This window comes from Cottoperca gobio, chromosome 3 (assembly GCF_900634415.1).
Source record: "Cottoperca gobio chromosome 3, fCotGob3.1, whole genome shotgun sequence".
In the NCBI taxonomy this organism is placed as follows: domain Eukaryota; kingdom Metazoa; phylum Chordata; class Actinopteri; order Perciformes; family Bovichtidae; genus Cottoperca; species Cottoperca gobio.
In genome coordinates this window covers 18,289,267-18,309,922 of record NC_041357.1, presented here as the reverse complement: position 1 = coordinate 18,309,922, position 20,656 = coordinate 18,289,267, and the positions used below count along the sequence as shown (strand labels likewise).

Here is a 20,656-nt window from a genome sequence, read left to right as displayed (position 1 = left end):
ATCCGTACCCGGACCTATAATCAATAAATTATTAAGGGATTTTCCATTTTGACGGGGCGCTTCTATTTTAACCGGCGCAGCTTTTCTCGTTTTTAAGGCAGTGGTTTAGCGGTTCAGGAAACTCACAGACCAATTACATGCGAGTTAAGCCATCCCACGTGATGCTACGCAGCCAATCAAATATGTGCATTCCAACCGGCAAACATTGCGCCTCTGAATACAGATGAGAGGCGCGTGACGGAGAAAGGGAAAAAATAATTTTTCAAGCTATTTTATTTATTTTCTCAATTTTATTTTTAAAGTATTATATATATCTGTATAGTTCAATGTTAAGTGACAATAAATATTGTCGAAATATTTTTAAATTGTACTTTCTTTATTAGATTTGACAGTCAGTTGTTGATGACGTGCAGATGTTGATACAGCTACTAGGCTACTTCAATAGATCTCACACTAATTCATAATGCAAGTTAGACATTATGATGCTCCGGACGTTTTCTCTAACGACCTCTTAGAAATTTAGTTGAATAACCCTGGGGTAGAAGATAACGATGGCTCCCTCCAGCTGTTAACACACAGACAAATCTAAAACTATTCTCCTGTTAGTATTTAGAGAGAAGTCTCTTCCAATTTGGAGAAAATCCTTACAAGTCACCAGCTAAAGATACTGGTTGGCCACAACTTGTGAATATGTTGTCTGCCGTTGTTAAAAAACCAATGAATTTGCAGCGTCTTGTTGCATTGCAGCACTCTGCCAAAATATTGTGTCACCCTTTAGTCACATTCTGAAATCCCCATGAATTTTAGTTCCTTTGAAGAAACACGAGTGCTGAAATGAGATCGCACAACCCGCAAGAGTATCACACTAATTGAAGCTGACAAAAATACGAACTGCGCCCTTTTGAACTGCTGACATTGAACAGGGTGGATTAGGCTGCGTATATTAACAACAGGTGACGGGCTGGAGGGACCAGTGGATCGTCCGTGTCACGGAGGGTCTGCTGTGCACGATCGCTGATTGGAGTAAAGACAGACATGAAAAGGAAGGAAAACGTCTCACTTCATTTTCTTACCACCTCACACGCGTTTAAAAAAAGAAGAAGAGGACATTAAGACTGAGACACAGTGTGGTCATTACTTATGTATTACAAAGTAATATATACTGTACACTTGGATACATAAACTCAGTCTCAAATTTAAAACAATTTCACTGACCTTATGGAAAAAAGAAAGAAAAAAAGAAGCAAATAACACAACGTAATGTTAACATCTTAAAGACTGCGCTGCTCTCAGTGTTTGAGCCTAAATAGTGAAGCTGGGACAACTAGTGATGAAAAGGACAACAATATAAAACACACACACACACACACACAACAGGATATAATGGAAAAACAAAGCATTGCATCTAGTTTATACACATCTGTTTTGAAAAGTGTGGATTTGTGAAAATGTCTACTATTCACTATATATAGTGTTTATAGCATGAGTCTTCAAATGCATGGTAAGCAAATAAGTACTCCTATACTTATGCAGTGTTCATATATAGAATTCAGCTCATGAAGTGACTTAGTGGCTGCTACAACTAGCACCACAGCGTTTCTTTCTTTCTTTATAATATATATATTTATAGCAACAATCTTTTAAATTCAGCAGTTACTCACTCTAAATATTAGATTTATGGTACCAGCTTTGTCCAATCTGATTAAAACAGAACACTTGTGAAACATTTACTGTACATTTTTAACATCTATTGTTGTATGATGTGTGTTACATTTGGTACAATCTACATAGATAGGTCATTGAATCATTTAGTATATATATCTTGTAAATGTAACACTGTTTACTTTTTGAATTTGGACAGCTATAAGAATTTGATAAATATCATTTCAAAAGAAGAAAAAAATCCTTGTTGGAGCATCATTAATTATGACTGTCATACTGCACTGGTGTAAAATACAAATATATACACTGTATACACCGATTCCAGAGCAACTGGAGCCCAAAGTTTCAAAACCAGTAACAACGAGGGACCACAAGCCAATCAGTCAGCATGTCCATCAAACATCAGACTCAGGGTGAGTCTCTGATAGCAGTTCATGCAACATTAGTCTCATGCACTCATATCATTCGTATTGCTAAATGTTTGAACATATCTTTAAGCAAAATTCTCATTGCCATCCCCAGATTCCAGTGTCCTCCATCATCCAAGATATTACCTTAATGTCCTGTACAATTCTGCCTTTTAAAATCAATTTAAAAAGTCCCAAGTGAAAGTCCCTTGAACTGAGAGGTGACAGGAGCATGTGCCACTTTAACAAGAATATTGACGTTTGGATATAAAAGACTAAATTGGTGTTGAGGCTGTGACGAGGTCCAAACATCTGTTGCAGGCTGGTCAAAGGCTGCCGATGTTGGGGAAGCTCTTGAGCTTCTCTGGGAAGTCGTCTTTGTAGAGCACAGGGTCTGCACGGTGTTCCACCACCTTCAGAGGCATTGTGCCAAAAACGGATGCAAACTTGTTGATGCACTCAGATCTAGAGACAAAAACACAAATGATTTACTTTAAAAGCAGGCTAAAAACATTTTGGCATGTACTTGCCTGTGTACAAAATATGTCTAACTTTAAATAAATGATTGCATCTAATGTTATAGATGCAACTGGAAAGAATGGAAATAATAAAAAGGACATTTTTAAAACTTTATTTCACTGATAAATACTGCAAGTAAAAAGAAGGACCCAGATATTCCTTCACAGTTGTCACAAGGTTATCTTGCTATGGAGCAGAAAATGCTTCAATTTAATAGAAAAGTAGTGAGTAAATTCAGATGTGCTGCTGATGATTATACTCACAGTTCCAGTACATGTGCAACCAACCGGTATTTCCAAAATCCAATTTCTTGTCAGATTTTTGCATTACAAATTTAAATGTTATTTAAATATTCAAAAAGACAAAATACCAAAAATAAATAGATGAATAAATGATAACTGAATTGCCACACAATACCTAGCAAAACAATGTAGTAGACGTAACACACGCCAAAATGTTGTAGAGCTCATTTAATCAAAGATTTACAAAACAAAGTGGCATACCTCTCCACCATGTGCGTCTGATCCAGGGACAGGCCATCAATGGCAGTACACTCAGGGCACTTGAACTTCTTCCTGGGGGTCACCTAAACACAAGCAGAACAAAAATCACACCAATGTCAGCCAACTTTAACCGTTTGTCAAACCTGAGCAGCCCAGACAGACGATAATAAACCAGCCTGATTAAATAAGTCTGCGACATCCTACAAGAACTTTTGTTTACGGAAATAAATGTGCAAGTCCTCATTTGGGGAGAGAGATATGATGTCTGTCTAACCTCTATCACATCTACACCCCCGACACATCCCTGCCCCAAACGCTCTGAGCCCGTTGATGGATGCGTGTGTAGAAGAAAGCGAAAGACACCGAGAGAGGGCGACAGAATGGGTTGGTAGGAGAGGGTGGGGGTTTTCTGAAGGAATCTGATGGAGATATGGTTGGAGGTGGGAGCGTGGGTGCAGGGTTGTGATTTGATGGCAGGGTGTGCGTGAGCCCCGGTGAGCTTAAGAAAACATACTCAGAGGGGGAGTGTCAGTGAGTGACACCCAGATAAGGGAGGTTAAGGCTGGGCTTTAGCTTGGGCCCCTGCACCTGGGCACAGTCAGTGTGATGAGGAGGGGGAGAGGCGGTGAAGTCGAAGGGTGAGAGCTGATCAAACCCAGAGAGGCTGGTCCGCTCTGTCAGGCTTCAGCCTCCCCCTGCAAGCTTAAAGCACCCAGGCCAGTCAGAGGTATGAGCGTACCTTTATGGGGGCTTTGCCCGTGATGTTAGCCACCAGAAAGTTCATGGCAATGTCTTCACAGTTCATGTGAGCGTCCACCCAGTTCTTGATGTCTCCTGGCATCTTGTATGTGTACAAGTAGTTGAAGTACTGGAAGAATGGAAACAAATTCACAACAACAAACGATTACTAGGTGTCATATAGATATACTGCAGACTCATTATTTACAATAATGCAGACACTGTTTGACATGGTGACCCAAGAGTATGTAGGAGGAACCACTGCACTAGAATTTTCTTTGAACTTAAGTGAGTGTGTGAGCTTTTAAGTAGAAGTGCGATAACCTCGTTCTACCTATGACACTCTGCTCGTCTATCACTGTAATCCTACACATACTCAGAACAGAGTTCTACAGGAAACTTCATTTTTAATTTAATTTCCCCATTTAATGGACGATTTCCTTTTCAAAATCGGTTCTGTTTGCATCATTACTAAGCTAAAGTGCTAACATCCACGAGTAGCTCTAAGGGAAATGTGTGTGTGAAAGAGACAGAGCTCAAACAGCCAACACTGCTTAATTTCAGGCTTTTGCCAGATCACCTTGTGGTAGAAGGCGGCTCCAGTTAGAACCATGGAGACCTCATTGGTCCACTCCGACTCGTACTTCCACTTCCCCATTTCATGGTCCCAGAGGTGCAGCCGACCTGGGTAGCCCACCAGCCTGTCTGGAAACTCCCTCCATACCTGGAGCAGAACACCAAACAGTTTTTCAAACAACATTTCCAGTGAATCGAACTAAGGTGAGAACTGATGGCTTAAACTAAAAACAGGTAAGGGGGTGTTCTAAAGAGTGTTTAAGAATTGTGTCTGTAAATTAAAAAAAAATAGCTCTGAACATTTTTGTCTGAGTCAAAAATCAGCAAAAAAAGAGTCAAATTAAGATTTGTTTTCCAGGTAGAAGCTTTTTGCTTGGCTGAATATCTCAGGCTTGAGACCAGCAGTCAGTCTGATGATCTGGTCAGACAGACAGCTCCTCCTCTATCCTGCCTATAATTCCATGTAATTATCCTTAAACTGAGCACAATTTTATTAAATGGCTTCTAAATGGATTCAGGTGAGTGTGCTGGGCTAAGTGGGGCCCAGCAGGTATGTGGTATGCATGGAAAGCATCAGCTCTAGACCTGTCATCATTCTTCACACATCAAACACATTCAGCGGGCAGTCAAATCCCCAACTATTGGAGAATGAGACTGTAATCTCCCTGAATGACTTTAAACTCCGGGATCAACTTTAAATGGTTCTCTGCAATACGTGCCGTCAGAGGAAAGAAGGGAAAGTATGGTCATGTTTTTCTTTTTAAAAAGGGGTATTTTTCTCACCTCGTAGCCAAACTGCAGTTCATCAGATGTCAGCATGATGATGTCATCATCGATCGCCAGCACAGCTTCTGTCTCGATCTCGTCGTAGGGGAAGAAGCGGTTACTCAGCTTGTTCTCTTTGGTTCGCACCACTTTGAGAGGAACACCAATCTTTGGCCAAAGAGACTCTGCCAGGAGGAAAAAAATACAATGATTAGCAACCAAATTTCTAGTCACAGAAACAGAAACAGAGCTTTTGGACTGTAAGTCGGACAAAATAAGTTATTTAAAAAGACGTCACTTGGGGCATTTTTCACTCTTTACTGACGTTCCATTCAGCAAGCAATTAATCAATTTATTGAGAAAATAACCTGCACATTAAGTAATTGAAAAGAACAGTTTCAGCCCTACATAGATGCATATATACAGTATGTGACACTACAATACATTTTGTAAAGGGTTGAAAAACATAAATATGGCCACTGTCAGTTATTAGAGATGGGTGAGAAATTATGATGTCATTTACCACCGACAGATATTTGAAATCCTGCCCGTGGAAAAAAGTGCTCTGGGAGTTTAACTTCACTCATCACTCGTATCGCTACGCTAACCTCAAGCACGTGCAAATGTGACCACACTACGATTCTTCATGAGGCAGATCAACAAAGTGTTTTTTCCAGGGGAGCGTTTGAAACATCTTGGGCAGTGTCCATGGCACGGACTATGGCACAGACGGATCACAGAGAATGCGTCCTCTCATTAATGGGGTAACTGGGGCCTGGCAGCCTTTAAGATGAGCTCCAGGTTCTCCTAACCACGTCTGAGGTCTCCTGTCAAAAGCTATTGTCAGGAAAACTGCCATGTTAAACGCCCAGTTTCTTTTTTTAACTCTGTCCATGTTGCTGTCATTCTTTCTTTTATTTATAAGTTGGAAAGAGACAGTAGGAGTGAGGGAATTATAGGCCATCATCTGAATTTCAAAACTTTAGCCCCGCCTTGGCATGGGTCAAAATGCGGATATTGTTAATTCGGTAAAACCCTCTATAATGCGCATGTCTATATGCATTATAAACATACTTATAATGCCTTATAATCTAATAGTGTGATTATAAATTACTCTAACTGGTCATTGGGTGCTTTAAGATAGATAATGGAATTTACTGAGATTTAGAAGTTGGTTATAAATCACAGTTTTGTATATTCAATGTTTATTCTCTGAACCCCTTTCTGAATTATATAATGTGATGCATTCATTATTTTGTGGATTTGCCAACCCAGGGGACTGCTGATAAAAGTGAACTATATAGCTTATTATGGGACAGTCAATGACTGTCCATTGTCCCTGTTAAATAAAGAAATACAATATATATTTTTAAATTAGGTGGCTAAAATACATTACAACAGACGATGGACTCATAACTCATACAACCACACTTCAAAAGACCCGAACTATCCCTTTAAGTCTGTTATAAAACATAAAACCGCCAGATTTTGTGATCAGCATCTTCTTTAAAATATACGTGAAAAAGCAGGAGCCTGTAAACACATCAGATCAAGGCTTGGTATGAAATGCGAAAGAGAAAATATGTCTTCATATTGGACTGAGTCGCCTGGGTCTGACCCGTCAATGGCCCCTTGTTAATTCTAATGGGTCACAAAGACCCAGCCAGGCGCCGCTGACGTCTCTAATGAAAAGGCAACTCACAGCCACGAGGGAGTACTTCAAAGTCGTCTCATTACTTCATTACATTCTCCAACTCTTGCAGCAGCAGGACCGATTTAATTCCTGGTCCAAGACGGTCTTCGTCTGAGCTAAGCAGTCAGTGGGCTAAAGCACCATTAACTGTTGTATGCTGGATTGCCATATCAAGGCAAATAATTAGAGCTCGAGGTGCAATAAATAACAAATAATAAGAGCTTACTATGACACATCTATGATGAATTATACCTGAACAGTAATGAAAGGCATCAATAAAAAGTGTATAAACTATATGTTTTCGGAGGCTTAAAGAACTTTCTTATTTTAGATGAGAGTCTGTCACACTCACCCTCAGGAGGACTCTTGTTCTGGTTATTCCACACCACCAGCAGTTTAGCCAAGCTAGGCACCTTGGAGATTTCTGTGATGACGCGGAAAAGACTCTCAACGCGATCGTAGGTCAGCACCACGGCAGTGAACCCAGGTGCCCTTGGTGGGATAAGAGGCAAGAACAGAGGGCTGTTCACGCTGGACCACTTCTACAAAAGAGAGGAAACAAAGAAGCACAGGCTGTTTAGGTCACAAACATCTTTTTCATTTCCATGAAAAGCTACTGTAGAGCTAGCCTCATGTCTTCTGTGTTAACCCCGACTGTTATGTTTTCCATGATTTAAAATGAACTGTAATTTAATGCACTGTTATAGTGCTTCGCTGGACGGTGAGGTCACCTGCAGTAATTTCCAGATTATGGTTTTTATTATGGAGCAAGAATCATCCAATAATTTCTCTCAACGACCAACAGAGGCAGAGCACAGGATGCCAAAAACCTTTTAGTCAGTATGCCAAGTAAATCCTAAAGAAATACCAGTACAGGAGGTACAAGAAAGGCTGGGAAGAAGTTTGCAAACAAGACGGGTTTGGCTACCCTCTTGTATCTATGTGAGATAATTATGACAAATCTGGGATGTAGGAGAGGGACGAGGAAGGGGGGAAATGGGAACAGCAAGTAGTGGCCGTCGATCGTCAAAGTGGAACTTGGCTTTTCTTTCATTGCTCCCCTTTAAAATGGCTTGTAAACCCTGGGAGCCGCACTGACTCCAGCTTAGATCAAATGACACTGTTAAATGAAGGAAGCCACAGGAGCGTTCGCTGACAGTATGCATGTACTAAATACTAAACATTAAATGTTACAGCCATTTGGATTACAGTCACACCAAATCAAGGACAACTACCGTTTTGTGTGCAAACAATAACTTTTTGTTATTCGTTTACAAAAGTGACAAACCATTTCTTTCATTTACCAGCATGTGTGACAGTAACACCACATTTGGGAGCACCAAATGTAGTTCACGCTTGATAAACTTCATCAAAGGCTTAAAACATTTTCCACCCGGGTTACAGTGACAATCAGTCTGAGGAGGGCAAAGAGAACATATCTAACGCAGTAAATCTGTGGGCTTCTTGAAGTACATATAAACCCCGGTTCTCTTGTGGGCCCAGGTGGCCACACAGTGATTATGTGGCTCCGTCCACAGCATCAACACAAGTCTGTCAACAGAGATACAGCCACTGCCTTTTACACAACATCAGTCACTCCTCCACCAATAAAAAATCATTTTACTGGCAAGTGGAAACTTCCTTGTGGCCATTCTCACATTGTCAAACAAGCACAGGGGGAAATAATTAAACTAACACATATACGCAGTACAGATGCATTTAAACAGAATAAAAAGAGGTTAGAGACCACTTAAGTCATTTGTCAAACTGAATAAATTAGATGAAAAGAAAGCCGCAGCTCATTATGCCACCACGGAGTTAATGCGTTTTGTTTTATACTTTACACTAAAAAGAAGAATTTTATTTGACTATTTGAACTGCTTGATGGGTTCTTCATTAATCTGCGGTTTGTAGATTAAGATCAAATGAAGAACTACAAAGTATTCAAAATGTTCTGGCTGTCATATCTGTAGAAACATTGATCCCCACATCTACACGTTTAACATAAGTATTACTAATGTAAACATATGCGGAGGCACGGCGGTGGCACACTAAATCTAATCTTTCAATTTATTGCTGAACGGTGCAAACAATACAGTTGCAACACGAAATAAGGAACAATTCATTGACAGATTACTCTGAGGATTAAGGGTATTTCATGTATTCACAGTAGTGGGTGAACAGTCAACACCTCATAACTGTTATTTCATTTAAAATCTAATGTGCAGGAGAACACAGTCAAAACTAAAATGTCCAAATACTTACAGACTGTACTGTGACTTTTAAAACAAGATGGTGATTAAAAAAAAGGCTTTTCATATGCCCAGGTTCCATTTCTTTTTAGAGTCTGAGATGCCTCAATGCTTGTAATGTAGAAACCCAACAAACATGGTCACTATCTACAACTGCAAAACAAAACAGCAGCTTGTCCCTTATTCTGAACCCCCCCCCCCCCCTCCAAAGGCACCAGCAATCCTGGGAAATGTGCTTTCAATTACCAGCTTAAAGACTACAGGAGGAGAGGGTGGGGGGGGGGGGGGGATGTCTGCCTGATTTATTTAGTGCTCTGTGGAAGTTCTTCTCACCATCCATTCACTGAATCCATCGTGAAAACACTTCATCTCCCATCTCAGGCAGGAATGGCCAAAGGTTCTGTACCCTGACACAATTAACCTCCTCTGGGTCAGAACAAACCCTCAGAGCTGAGTGATACTGATGGATTGGACTGGGGGGTTGGACGCCCTGACAAAACATTTTGACATAAGTGGGCAATGTCAAGTGTAACTGCTGATTAACAGGCTACCTGCTCAGAGGAAAACAGCTTGACTGTAAGCCCGTTAGGCCTGAATGACTGCAGATTTGATCAGAACTAAAATGATAAACATCAGAAAACTCCCCTCAAGAGTGGCGCTTGTTAACACCAACGCAACCCGATTGTGACTGCCACCTCTCTAATCTTAGTATTTCAGTGGATCTACTTATACTGGGATACTTGTAGACATTTGACAGATGCAAATACACTATTATGCGTCCACACATGCACACGCCTCTTCCCCACAGGCTGAGGATGGGGGAGACTCTCGATCCGACCGGGCTGATTAACAACTCCGGAGAGATGGTCGCACAGCCAAACTGTCTGCAGCCACAAACTCCCACAACCACAGGGATGCTAAACACACACACCATTCTTCACATCCAGTGTATTTTTTTTTTTACAAACACATGACTCAGACATGCAGGAACTTATTTTTCACCACAATGGAGGCATCCTCCTAGTGCAGAACTGCTGACACAAACTGGCTGCCTCAGAGCTAGCTGGGTGTATACCAAACTGTGAAGCGCAGCATGTGTGGCTTCAGAGAGACTGAAGGCATCTACTGTCAATCTGCCACAGAGGCTTCGATTTACAACGCACAGGAGAGCGGGGAAGCTCATGAGGCACAGCGAGCGTCTGTATGGTCAAAGCTCTGTTCTGGATGGGTTTCATTCAGATGTCTGCAATAAATAAAGACTTCTAGGAATACAACTGAGCAGCGCAGCACAGTAGAGCACATACTGTATAGATTACATAGTTGTTTGTTTGAAGAGAACAGCCTTCAGGGTATAGCTATAGCTAAATATGAGATACTTCTGAAAGACGACAAGGGAAGGTTAGGACAGAGAAATAATATAAAAGTATCGCTCAATGCAAAAAGCACAACAACATCATCATCAAGTCCACACAGTTACATACCACCACAGGTGGATTATTCCACTGCTCGTATGTTCGTGCAGCATATGGGTAGATGCGGTCATTGATGATCTGGAGCGATGTCAAGCCAATAGCCTTCATGGAGCTGAAGTAGGCCTCCCAGAACCAGCGTGCCTGCGGACAAATGGAACAGAAATCTTCAAAATGTACCCGTCAAAACAAAAATAGGGAGCAAAAACAAAAGCACAAAACATAATTAAAGAATCAACAATGAACTCAGTCTTGTATGTGCTGCACAACAGGAACTTGCTGTAACATTCACTGAAACACATTTTATGTTACTTTTAATATTTTCCGGTATAATTAATAAATTCAATGAAAACACTGTTTTTGTTTCTAGATTTGGACATACCAATGAAAAAGTAATAAAAAATGTTTGTGTTTTTTTTACGAGGACTCGATAATTGATCGTATTTCATTAAACTGTTAGCATGTTGTTATTGTTAAAAAAATTAATCTGTAATTGCGTTCTCATTTTAGGCTGTGGAGTGTAGCCACGACATGACAGAAGATAAAAACAGTGTGAAGTCAGAGCTGTAAAATCCAGATTTCTCCCGCTGGCCCACGTCTTTAAAGAAGGTTTTGTAGACCTCTCCAGCCTCTTGACCTTCAACTACTCTTCCCTCTGAAGCTCGTTTGACTGAGCCTGTTGTGCTTCAACAGATCTCTGATTTGAAAAGCAGACTTTAATGATAACTGAACTCTAAACCCATATCTTAAGGTTATCACATTGGCTGCCAGAATACCAAACTCCAACTGCCCTCATTCACATCTTTTATCAGACAGCAAAGATGAAAAAAATAACCTGAATATTAAATCTGTTTAAGTTTGTTTAAGCTCTGACCGTGTTATAGTCAAGAGGTAAAGAAAAATAAATGTAAAGGTTCGGTTCATAAACTTTTTTTTTTTTTACTTATACCATGAAACACTGAAGTTGCATTGAATTGATGAATCGAGAGTAGTGCTACTGACCACGTCATACGTGTCTAGCCTCCTTGCCTCCTGCGGGCTCCTATTCTAGTAAGAAACTTCAAGGGACAGTTCAGAGGTGAGAGAACCCTATAAGAGTTAATGAAGCTTTAAACAACACTGTCTCCTGCCAGGAGGCACCGTGTTACACTGACCCGACCCCACCCCACCAGCTCCTCAATGACCCACAGTTCTGGAGTAGAGGATGTGAATATTTGAGTATTTGTGTGAAAAGCTCTGAGCTATGTTTCTTTATCCTCCTATTGCAATACACCAGTGTGTATTATTGGCTAATGAGCGCCCCAGACAAAGACAGTCCCTCGTGGCACGTGAACACATGACCATTTCCTAAATCAAGCATGTGTAAGCACTGGAGTTGTACAACAACACAAAAACAGAATTTATTTGTATAGAGGGGAGTGAGGAGAATCCAAAAAGACTTTTTTTTTTATCTCAGGGGGGAATCCCAACGGCCCATAAATCAGCCAGTGATGAAAGTTTCTTTTCCGACCGGGGGGAGGCTGAAAGCAAACTGTGCAGGCCCAAAGGCCCATACCACCACCCTCCACCCCTTCCCAGCAACTGCAGGAATTTTTATGAGCATGGAAGAAGAGCCAGCGTTGCAAGAGAAGAAGAAAAACACTTTACTCCATCTTCTGCAGCATCTACATTTTGTTCCTGTTTGTTCTACTGACAAATAAAGATGTGTAGCAGCAAATATAGCAACTCAATCCATAAACTAACCAACATTTATTTCACCAATAAAAGAAAATGATGTGTAACTGTTAATATAAACCTCATGCAAATATTGAGAAATAAGGAAAAACAATCCAAAGAGATTCCTCTGAAAGTTAAATGAATAAGTTGTCAGGTGTAACACTTGGTTTATAGAGCTCCTAAGCAGCTCCGATGCCTTTGTTGCTTAAATCATTAAAATAATAATAAAAACTGTTTAGATTACAGTAGCCTGCATCACTTTGTTTAATTTAGAGGAAGTTGTCAAGTGCCTGACAGACGATTCAACCTATAGAGCAGAATTGGCAGCCAGTGAGCTGTGGACACAACCAGGCTATCATTAGCCTTTTTGACTTAATCAAAAACAGCAGTCTGTTTAAATCATGCGAGCTGCTCACTGGGAATATTGTTTTCCTAAAGATGTATTAGAACTAGAAAAATATAAACTAGCAGGACTTTGGGTCTGGACGACCACGACTGAAGACTACCTTAGCAGCAGGTTTCGTGTGGGATTACAGTGTTGGTGCTAGTTAGCCTCATGGTTTCCTGGGTCGAATGTAACAAAGTACATGAACTCTTAACTGCTCTACTTAAGTACAAGTTTAAGGTACTTGTACTCTACTTTATACTTCTACTCCACTACATCTCAGAGGCAAATCTTTTACTCCACTACATTTATTTGAAGGCTTACTTACTTTTTACAGATTCAGATTAATTAAAAATAGAGCCAATACATTATTATAGATTACTTAACCTGGCAGGGAAGTAAAACTAGCTCCACCTTTACCAGCTGCAACAGCAGTAATGCTTACATATTCATACATTAATACATCAATAATCATGATAAGTATGACTTTTAATGTTGGTACTATAAGTATATTTTGATGCTAATTCTTATGTACTTTTAATTAAGTAAAAATGTGCTTTTTACGTAATAGATTACTACTGCACTGGTTTGTGTGGCTCTAAACATTCTGCAGGGCGACACAGAGGCCCGCTATGGGACTTTAGATTTCATATTTCACTTTAGGCAGTTGTGTTCTGATAACGCATGCATTTGTGAAGGTAAAGAAAAAAAGAATCGGAATCTGGTGGAGGACGTCGTTGATGTTTCAAGGATATCAAATTAAGAAGATCAGGAGCAGTTATTACATTTACACTGAGCAAAAAGCCACTGACACCTGTCATCAGCCTGTCTGACCGTTCAGTTCTGTCCGAGGGGATGCATGTAAAAAGAACACTGACGAAAAGCAGAAGGCATATAAAGGGACAGGGGGGTAGAGCGACTTGACATGTTCTATAAATCAGCTGTTCTGCATGGTGGAGTGCTGGGAGGCTACACAAAAGTTGGAAAGACAGGTAGGATTAACTCAAAGAAAAAGTTGGTTGTAGCTAAATTAACAAGGAAGTAATAGAGGAAAGGATGAGGAGTTAGTTGAACGGCACCTTATGCAGTATATTATAATAAAAAATGTTTTTTATATGGCTGTTAATCTAATAAAGGTCTTTGTACGTGTCCTATTTTGAGGGTATGACCCAAAAAAGGCTCATGGACATCAGTACACAAACACGGGCTTAGTAGTCTCATTTGAGGCCTGTTAACATCTCACAGCTGTTTTGTATGTGACCTGAATGGATGCTATTACATCATCTCAAATCTGAAAATGAGTTCTGCCGACAAGTGATGGAAGTTCAACAGGAGTCTAGCGAGGTACATTTTCAACGCAAACAAAGGTGGCTCTTTTTAACAGTGTAGGATCGCCATGGCAACTAATGCTGCAGACAAGACTTGGTCCGGACCAGCTCAGAATTTCTCAGAAAGTGCTTTTCACTAATCAACTCCTTTGGAAATATTGTCACTAATGGTCAATGTTTGTCATGACACCTCATGATGCACAACATCTGAAAAATAAGTTTTATTTTATTTGTACTGTTGTTCTTTCCCTCATTGAACTACTGAATATGTTTGTGTTCTCTGGCCATTTGCTCACATTGGCTCTAAAATAAGCCTTTTATAAAACTGCAGGTAACATATTTTAATAGATTACTATATTATTAATTAGTATGACGTTAACTTGCATATGAAGTATGCTGTGTAATTCCTTCAAATCATATATAACATTATTACTTTGTATTAAGTCTATTTTACACTGCTGGTATTGCTTCTAATAGAAGACCAATTCTATTGGTATTTAATCACAGATAATATCTAATCGAAACAATACAATTTAATTTAATTTGACCAGAAGCAAAAGTGAATTCCAAGTACCCTTTACTATGGGGCAGTGTCAGACCTAAATGCAGTTCTTAAGCTAAATAATTAAATATATTAGCTTAGGAATTTACAGGATTAGCAATTTTCTGCCAGCATTCCTCTTTTATTTTAAGCAAACGATCAATATTTGTGAAAAAATTAAAACACACTTGGCCTGTCAGTAAGGTAATTGATGAATAACAATGAATACTAATTTGAGGATAGTATTTTCTTCCCTCTACGCATTCCTAATTTTACATTTGTAAGCACAAAAGTCAGACCGCATGGGAACATAGAGACAGACACAGGAGGAAAGAAAAGGCTGCTGAGCCCTCTGCTGGCAAAACTAATGAAATACATCAACTCAACCACATCACAAACTAAATCAATGTTTAAGCTTTTTAGAATATCTGCTTTAAGAAATCAGGCTCTCGGCATGCATACAAATGTTTTATAGTAGTGGTAGAATAGTGATAGACCATTAGTTTCACTAAATTCATAGTAACATTAAATGTCAGAGATAAGAATCAACTTGCGACCAATTCAACCCACCTGTAGACCATCAGAGCCGGCAGAGGAGTACCGTGACCAATGGATAACAAGATCAGATCAATGCTACCAAGTAAGCTGCGAGATATACACAGCAGAACACCCCCAACATTGAGCCTGTCCGGTGTAATACAACCCCAAGCCTGTCTCTGAGCCCTCGGCCTAAAACGTCTGTTTGGCCAGTATAATTAGTAAATGGACTAGAGTTGATACAAGGGAATGAGGAGCAGCTGAAGTGCTGCACTTCTCTCATAGCAGCTTTCACTTTTGTTTATTGTGGCTCAATGCACATATCGAATAGAAAGAGAGTGAGCAATCTTCTTTCCACTCAAGCTGAAATCAACATGGTTGAGTCTTCTAAAAGCTTTTTAAAGTCTAGACAGAGCAAAGGAAGACATTCAAACTTACAAAAAGGTAAGGGTGGTATCCAAATTTCAAAGGCACATCTCACACATGACATACAAGTGCTCTAACCCGCCGGACAGCACCTCTGACCACCACGTCAATCTCAGTTTTCAAACTGTAACTAAATATAAAGGCACTTAACATATGTTTTTTTTGTCTTTAGCACATTGGGACTTTTACCTGTCTTTGCATCTCTTCAACTTGTCTGTGAGGAACGCTCTTTAGGATGGTGTACATCTCGGATAGCTTCTCCTCTGGAATAACCACAGACGCCCTGTGGAGAGACAGACTTAGTGAACTGAAAATGGCAGACGGTAAAACCATTTACTTGTTTTTTCAACTTAGGCTGACCTTTTCCAGTCAAGTACTTCAGAGAATGGCAGAATGTAGGAGTCAGCCAGGATGACGGGGACACAGCCAGCCTGCAGCACATCACTGAGGGCAGCCTGACCCAAGCGGGCCCCCCGCAAAACCACACAGAATGAAGACTCCTGTAGAGACACATTGGGAGCAAACGGTTAAGGAGACATGTTGCATTGTACAAACAGACAAACTAAAACCAGGCTCTACTGACCTATTTCTACAAATTTCTTCTAGAACAAAACAACATTTTAGGATTTATAATTTAATTTTAAAAGCAGTAATCTTGTTCCAGTTTTGTTTTGTGGGTTATTGCTCCCAAAAAGGTTCCTGATCCCAAGGAAGTGCTTATTGAAGGCCCAGGAAGTGCTGTACTCATTGTTGCTGAGTGGTAAAACATCTATACAGCATTCATTCCGACAACTATCACTAGTTGGTATCAATATTAGAACTTAATAATAATAATAATAATAATAATAATAATAATAATAATAATAATAATAATCATGTAGCCAAAAAACAATAGCTTGGATTTTAGTTGCTTCAGAAAGTGGTGCATTTTAAGAAGGGTAGTGCATCTTGATACATATTTAATATAAACTGTTTTAATGCAGTTGCTTCCTACCTGCAGGATCTGTGGGTAGTCAAACACCTGCCCCTTGTAGCATCGTTTTCGTGCAGAGGCAGCCCCCTGCGACAGGTTGCTACACTTGTCCAGGAGGAGCAGTGCTTCTCCATTTTCTTCCTTCAAGCGCTCCAGTTCAGCGCGGTACTCTCGATGGATGGCGGTTTGAGAGGACAGAATGAAGTAGCGCCGAGGCCTGGGGGAATGGAGACAGGATATTTATATTGTTTACTATAAATTACTCCTCAATCAAGACTAGCTTAAAGAGTGTTGATAAACCACAATTAGTTCTTCATAATTACAAGTCTATTCTAAATATCGCACGTCATTATGTTCACCTGGAGCACGTTCTGTAGAGAAGACATTGATGGATAACTTATTTAAAGTGACTGTAATCTGGTCATGATGTACTCAAACAAGATAATGAGGGTTAATTTGTGAGATGTGCTCACCCTGACTGTCTCTCTGGCAGCTCAACATCCGCAGAGAGGGGGCTGTAAACCGGGATGCTGACATCATAACCTTGTCTGTAGGTCCATGTAGAGAAACCGCCTCCAGCCAGCAGCGCTCTGAAACAAATGGGCCTGGATTGTAACAATGCTTCAACACAGACATGAGCTGCATGAACAAACTTTAAAAACACAAATTCATTACTTGCTTCCTACAAGAACCAACACTGATGATGTAAGACATGAAGTGACATCAAACAAGGCTCAGTGCCCTGGTTAATAGACCTGTGTAGTTCAATAGGAGATGAAAACTATTTTGGAGTCTGGTCTATTCTCAGGCAAGGTTAATATAAAGTGGAAACACAGTCAGTCACACACACCTGGTTCTGATGAGGCTCCATGCCAAATTGACTCAAGCTGGATGAGCCCAGGAAATTCCTTGTAAAGATAGTGTTCATTGTCTCAAGGCTGTGTTCATAAACCCAACCTCTTTCATCCTCAACCACCACTCTAGCCTGCCTATAGGACATCATGAGACACAAAGACTCTTCGCTGGCAAATACAACCAGATCTCCTCAAGGCCTCTTGAAAATATGATATCTCTTAATTGCTTGTAAATATCTCTTCCATCTTTATCAAATCATCATTCTTAACACTTCAAATGACAGCCGTTACGCTGGTAAATGCTACTCAAAAGTTGCATAATCCATTCAAAAACTTTTTTTTCAATGATTTATTCTTTTTCATTCCATCTACAAAGTGGGAAGTTGCCGACAGGAATCCTGAAAACATGAATCTCGACAACATGCTTCCCCCCCCTCTTCGGTGTTATGAATAAAACGTGTAATTTTGGAGCATTTCTAAGCTGTAGATGTCTGAACTGACTGTAGTAGTACATTGGCTGATGACACTTTGGTTATCAAAAATTGGTTAATAAAATTCATGCACCAAACCTATTCTTTGATCTAAATACGAGTGTTTTTGCTCTACATAGTTCCATTCAGATTATAATGAACACATTCTTAAATATTAGGATGCCTTTTAAGATGCACAGTAGTTACCTGTCTCTGGGCACATCCAAGGCAGTATTGTAGTCTGGAGGGCCTCCAGGTAACATGTTGAAAAGTAGATGATTCATCCCTTTGTCCCATCTACAAAAACACACAAAAGATTAGTGCTGGAATGATACGTTAATTAACAGATGTTGTTTTAAGCAATTATCAAAACCGTCACTTTTATCAAATGTGAAAGATGACCTGCTTTTCTCCATTTCATACCACTGTTTAAAACCTTCTTTTTTTTTATGTTGGGCAGAAAAGATACATTTTTAGACATAATTTTGGGCTCATGTGACATTTCAGATTTGACCAATGAAAAAAAAAAAAGATTACATTTGAGACCCTGAGAGCAGCTGAAAGCAACAAACTCTACTACATCATGACTGGGTCTAGTGTAAAACTTTACCTGGGCAGCATTGACAGAGCCTGGGCAGTTTCTCTGATACGTAGGGAGTTCTGGTTCAGCACATCAATAGATGGGATAAAAAGGCAAGCCCTGGTGACGTCGTCAGTGTAAAAGTCACTGTCAGAGATGGCACTGAGCAGGTCATTGTACTCTCGAGATAGTCCGGTACTGCTGATGGGAACCCCCAATTCATCCACAAACTTCTGGAGAGGGTAAATGTACACCTACAAAAGCAACATTTCAACAATGAGTGGTCATTTTAACAAAGAACACTGACAAATATTGAATTGATACACTTTCTTTGTGCAAGTTCAGTTTTGTGAGGGTCGTTTTAAGAGGGAGTTACCTTGATTCTGTTTTTAGGATTGTAGCCACATCTGTACACGTCAAAACATGTGTGCATGCGACAGCTGAGGTCCCCCCTCTCAGGAATGGGACTCGAGACCGGCAGGCGGATCAGAGGTGCGTCGTGCACACTGCGTTTATCAAGAGTCCAGTCAGCTGCGGACTCAATGGAGTGGGGCCAGAACTGAAACATCCCAGTGGCGATGAGTCCAAGCAGCACCACTGAGAAAAGGATGATGTAGTATATGCGGTGCTTGGTTTTCATCCGCGGGATGAGAGCAGGGCCCCGCGAGCTGTATTTCCCAGAGGCATACATGGCTGACACCTCTCTCTCTATCTCCAACCAGCCACTGTAAAGACAGGCTTTTGGTTAATGACAGCTTTAGTATATACACACAATGAAGTACAGTCTACCTTAGGTCCCCTAAATCTCAGTATTATTTAATACACAAGTGAAATTCAGGCAGACCACTTTAATATATTTTGAGGCTGGTCTTTATTCCATTCATTTTGGCAGGAGATTGCGGAATAAACAAGAAACATTTTTGGCATACAAGTTGAATACACATTTTTCTCTTTGGGAAATATACCGGGACATATCAAGGCCAAGGATGAATCTCTTTATAAAGTAGGTTTAGCTTGCGTGCAAGAAAGCCATCAGACGGAAGTGGCTGCAGGCACACCCGCCATCAAAAGGTCAACTGGATCGAAATTGTCAACGAAATACACTAAATGGAGAAACTGAACTTTTGCTTAAGATTACGATTTGATCAATATATAAAATACCGGAAAAGATGGACAACATACGTTAAGGGATGTAACCTTAACGAACTGTCTGGCTAGTTGAAAAACCCTCCACCCCACATGTCCTTTTTTCTCTTTATCCTGAAAACACCAATACAATGTTATACATTTCATATTATAGCCATTAACATTAATGTCATTCAGTTGGTACTATGATACCTCGTCAATGCCTTTGCTGTCAACGACGCAATTAGTGCATTGTAACGACAACATTTCCATAACAGGGATGACATTACGCCAAACATATTAACCAAAACGCGAGGGAAATATCTTACAAATTGAAGAGTTATCTAATGGTTCATTGTCAAGGGACAGCGATGATAGTACCTTAAATGAACTAGGAAGCTAACTTGGCAAACCACAGCGAATGTAGGTTAGTAGTAAACGAAGCTAAACCAGCTGTGTAAACATCCCTGCTATGTTGGCTCACTAACGTGACATTATTAAACGTTAATAAAACGATCAAAAAACAGGGTAATTTACGAGCGTTATATGTATGTGTTACTTACCGAGACGTTTAACGGAACGGGGTGTGACAGGTCGGTCTTAATTCATGGCAACGATTAGTGTTAATGCTAACCTAGCATCAAGCTAACGCTAGCGCTACAGTAAATCTTGCAGTGGTTTCCGGAAGTTATTCTTCTTCGCTTCTCACATGTATGTTAGTGACTCAGGAGGTAGATACTTTGCTTCCCTCTGGTGGAAGTAGAGGTACACTAATTTACCATTGCACACTCAATTGTGCCAATCTATCTATCAAATCTAGAGTCAATTTACCTTTATATACTTTACTTACTGTTTTACAAACTGTGTTCGCCTCTGTATATTCGCCTGTATATGTAGTTCGCCCATTATGCATATATTTACTACATTCATGTTTACATATATTATCATTATGCATATACATTTACTACCTTCCTGTATTCTTGTAATTGATGCCATGAAATGTAGCACTTTATTCTTGTTTTCAATTTCTATTATAGGAAGGTCAAGCTGGGAACATGGCAGTTGCTCAAAAAAAGTGACTTCAAAATAAAAGTAATGGCTGTGTTTGTGGGTAATTTAAATGACACCACGTGCGGT

General features: G+C 40.1%; 1 protein-coding gene across 1 annotated transcript; it reads right to left on the bottom strand.

Annotated features, from left to right (window-relative positions):
- Nucleotides 1–1,121: 1,121 nt before the first annotated feature.
- On the bottom strand, nucleotides 1,122–20,237 carry ext2 (exostosin glycosyltransferase 2). Its single transcript, XM_029428510.1, has 15 exons — nucleotides 20,083–20,237; nucleotides 18,771–19,119; nucleotides 18,425–18,648; nucleotides 18,022–18,111; nucleotides 16,964–17,080; nucleotides 16,512–16,707; nucleotides 15,878–16,017; nucleotides 15,707–15,800; nucleotides 10,597–10,728; nucleotides 7,216–7,405; nucleotides 5,189–5,355; nucleotides 4,410–4,553; nucleotides 3,831–3,959; nucleotides 3,092–3,174; nucleotides 1,122–2,534 (listed from the first exon to the last, which is right to left on the bottom strand). The coding sequence occupies exons 2-15, from the start codon at nucleotides 19,083–19,085 to the stop codon at nucleotides 2,396–2,398; spliced, it is 2,160 nt and encodes a 719-aa protein (XP_029284370.1). The 5' UTR covers nucleotides 19,086–19,119; nucleotides 20,083–20,237; the 3' UTR covers nucleotides 1,122–2,395.
- Between the last annotated feature and the right edge of the window lie 419 nt (nucleotides 20,238–20,656).

Excerpts from the sequence above, each read along its gene's own strand:
- ext2 (XM_029428510.1), bottom strand. The coding sequence starts at position 19,085 with ATGTATGCCTCTGGGAAATACAGCTCGCGGGGCCCTGCTCTCATCCCG. Across the intron at positions 4,554-5,188 it reads AACTGCAGTTTGGCTACGAG|GTATGGAGGGAGTTTCCAGA; the intron begins GTGAGAAAAATA and ends GTTCTGCTCCAG. Across the intron at positions 2,535-3,091 it reads CAGACGCACATGGTGGAGAG|ATCTGAGTGCATCAACAAGT; the intron begins GTATGCCACTTT and ends TTTTGTCTCTAG.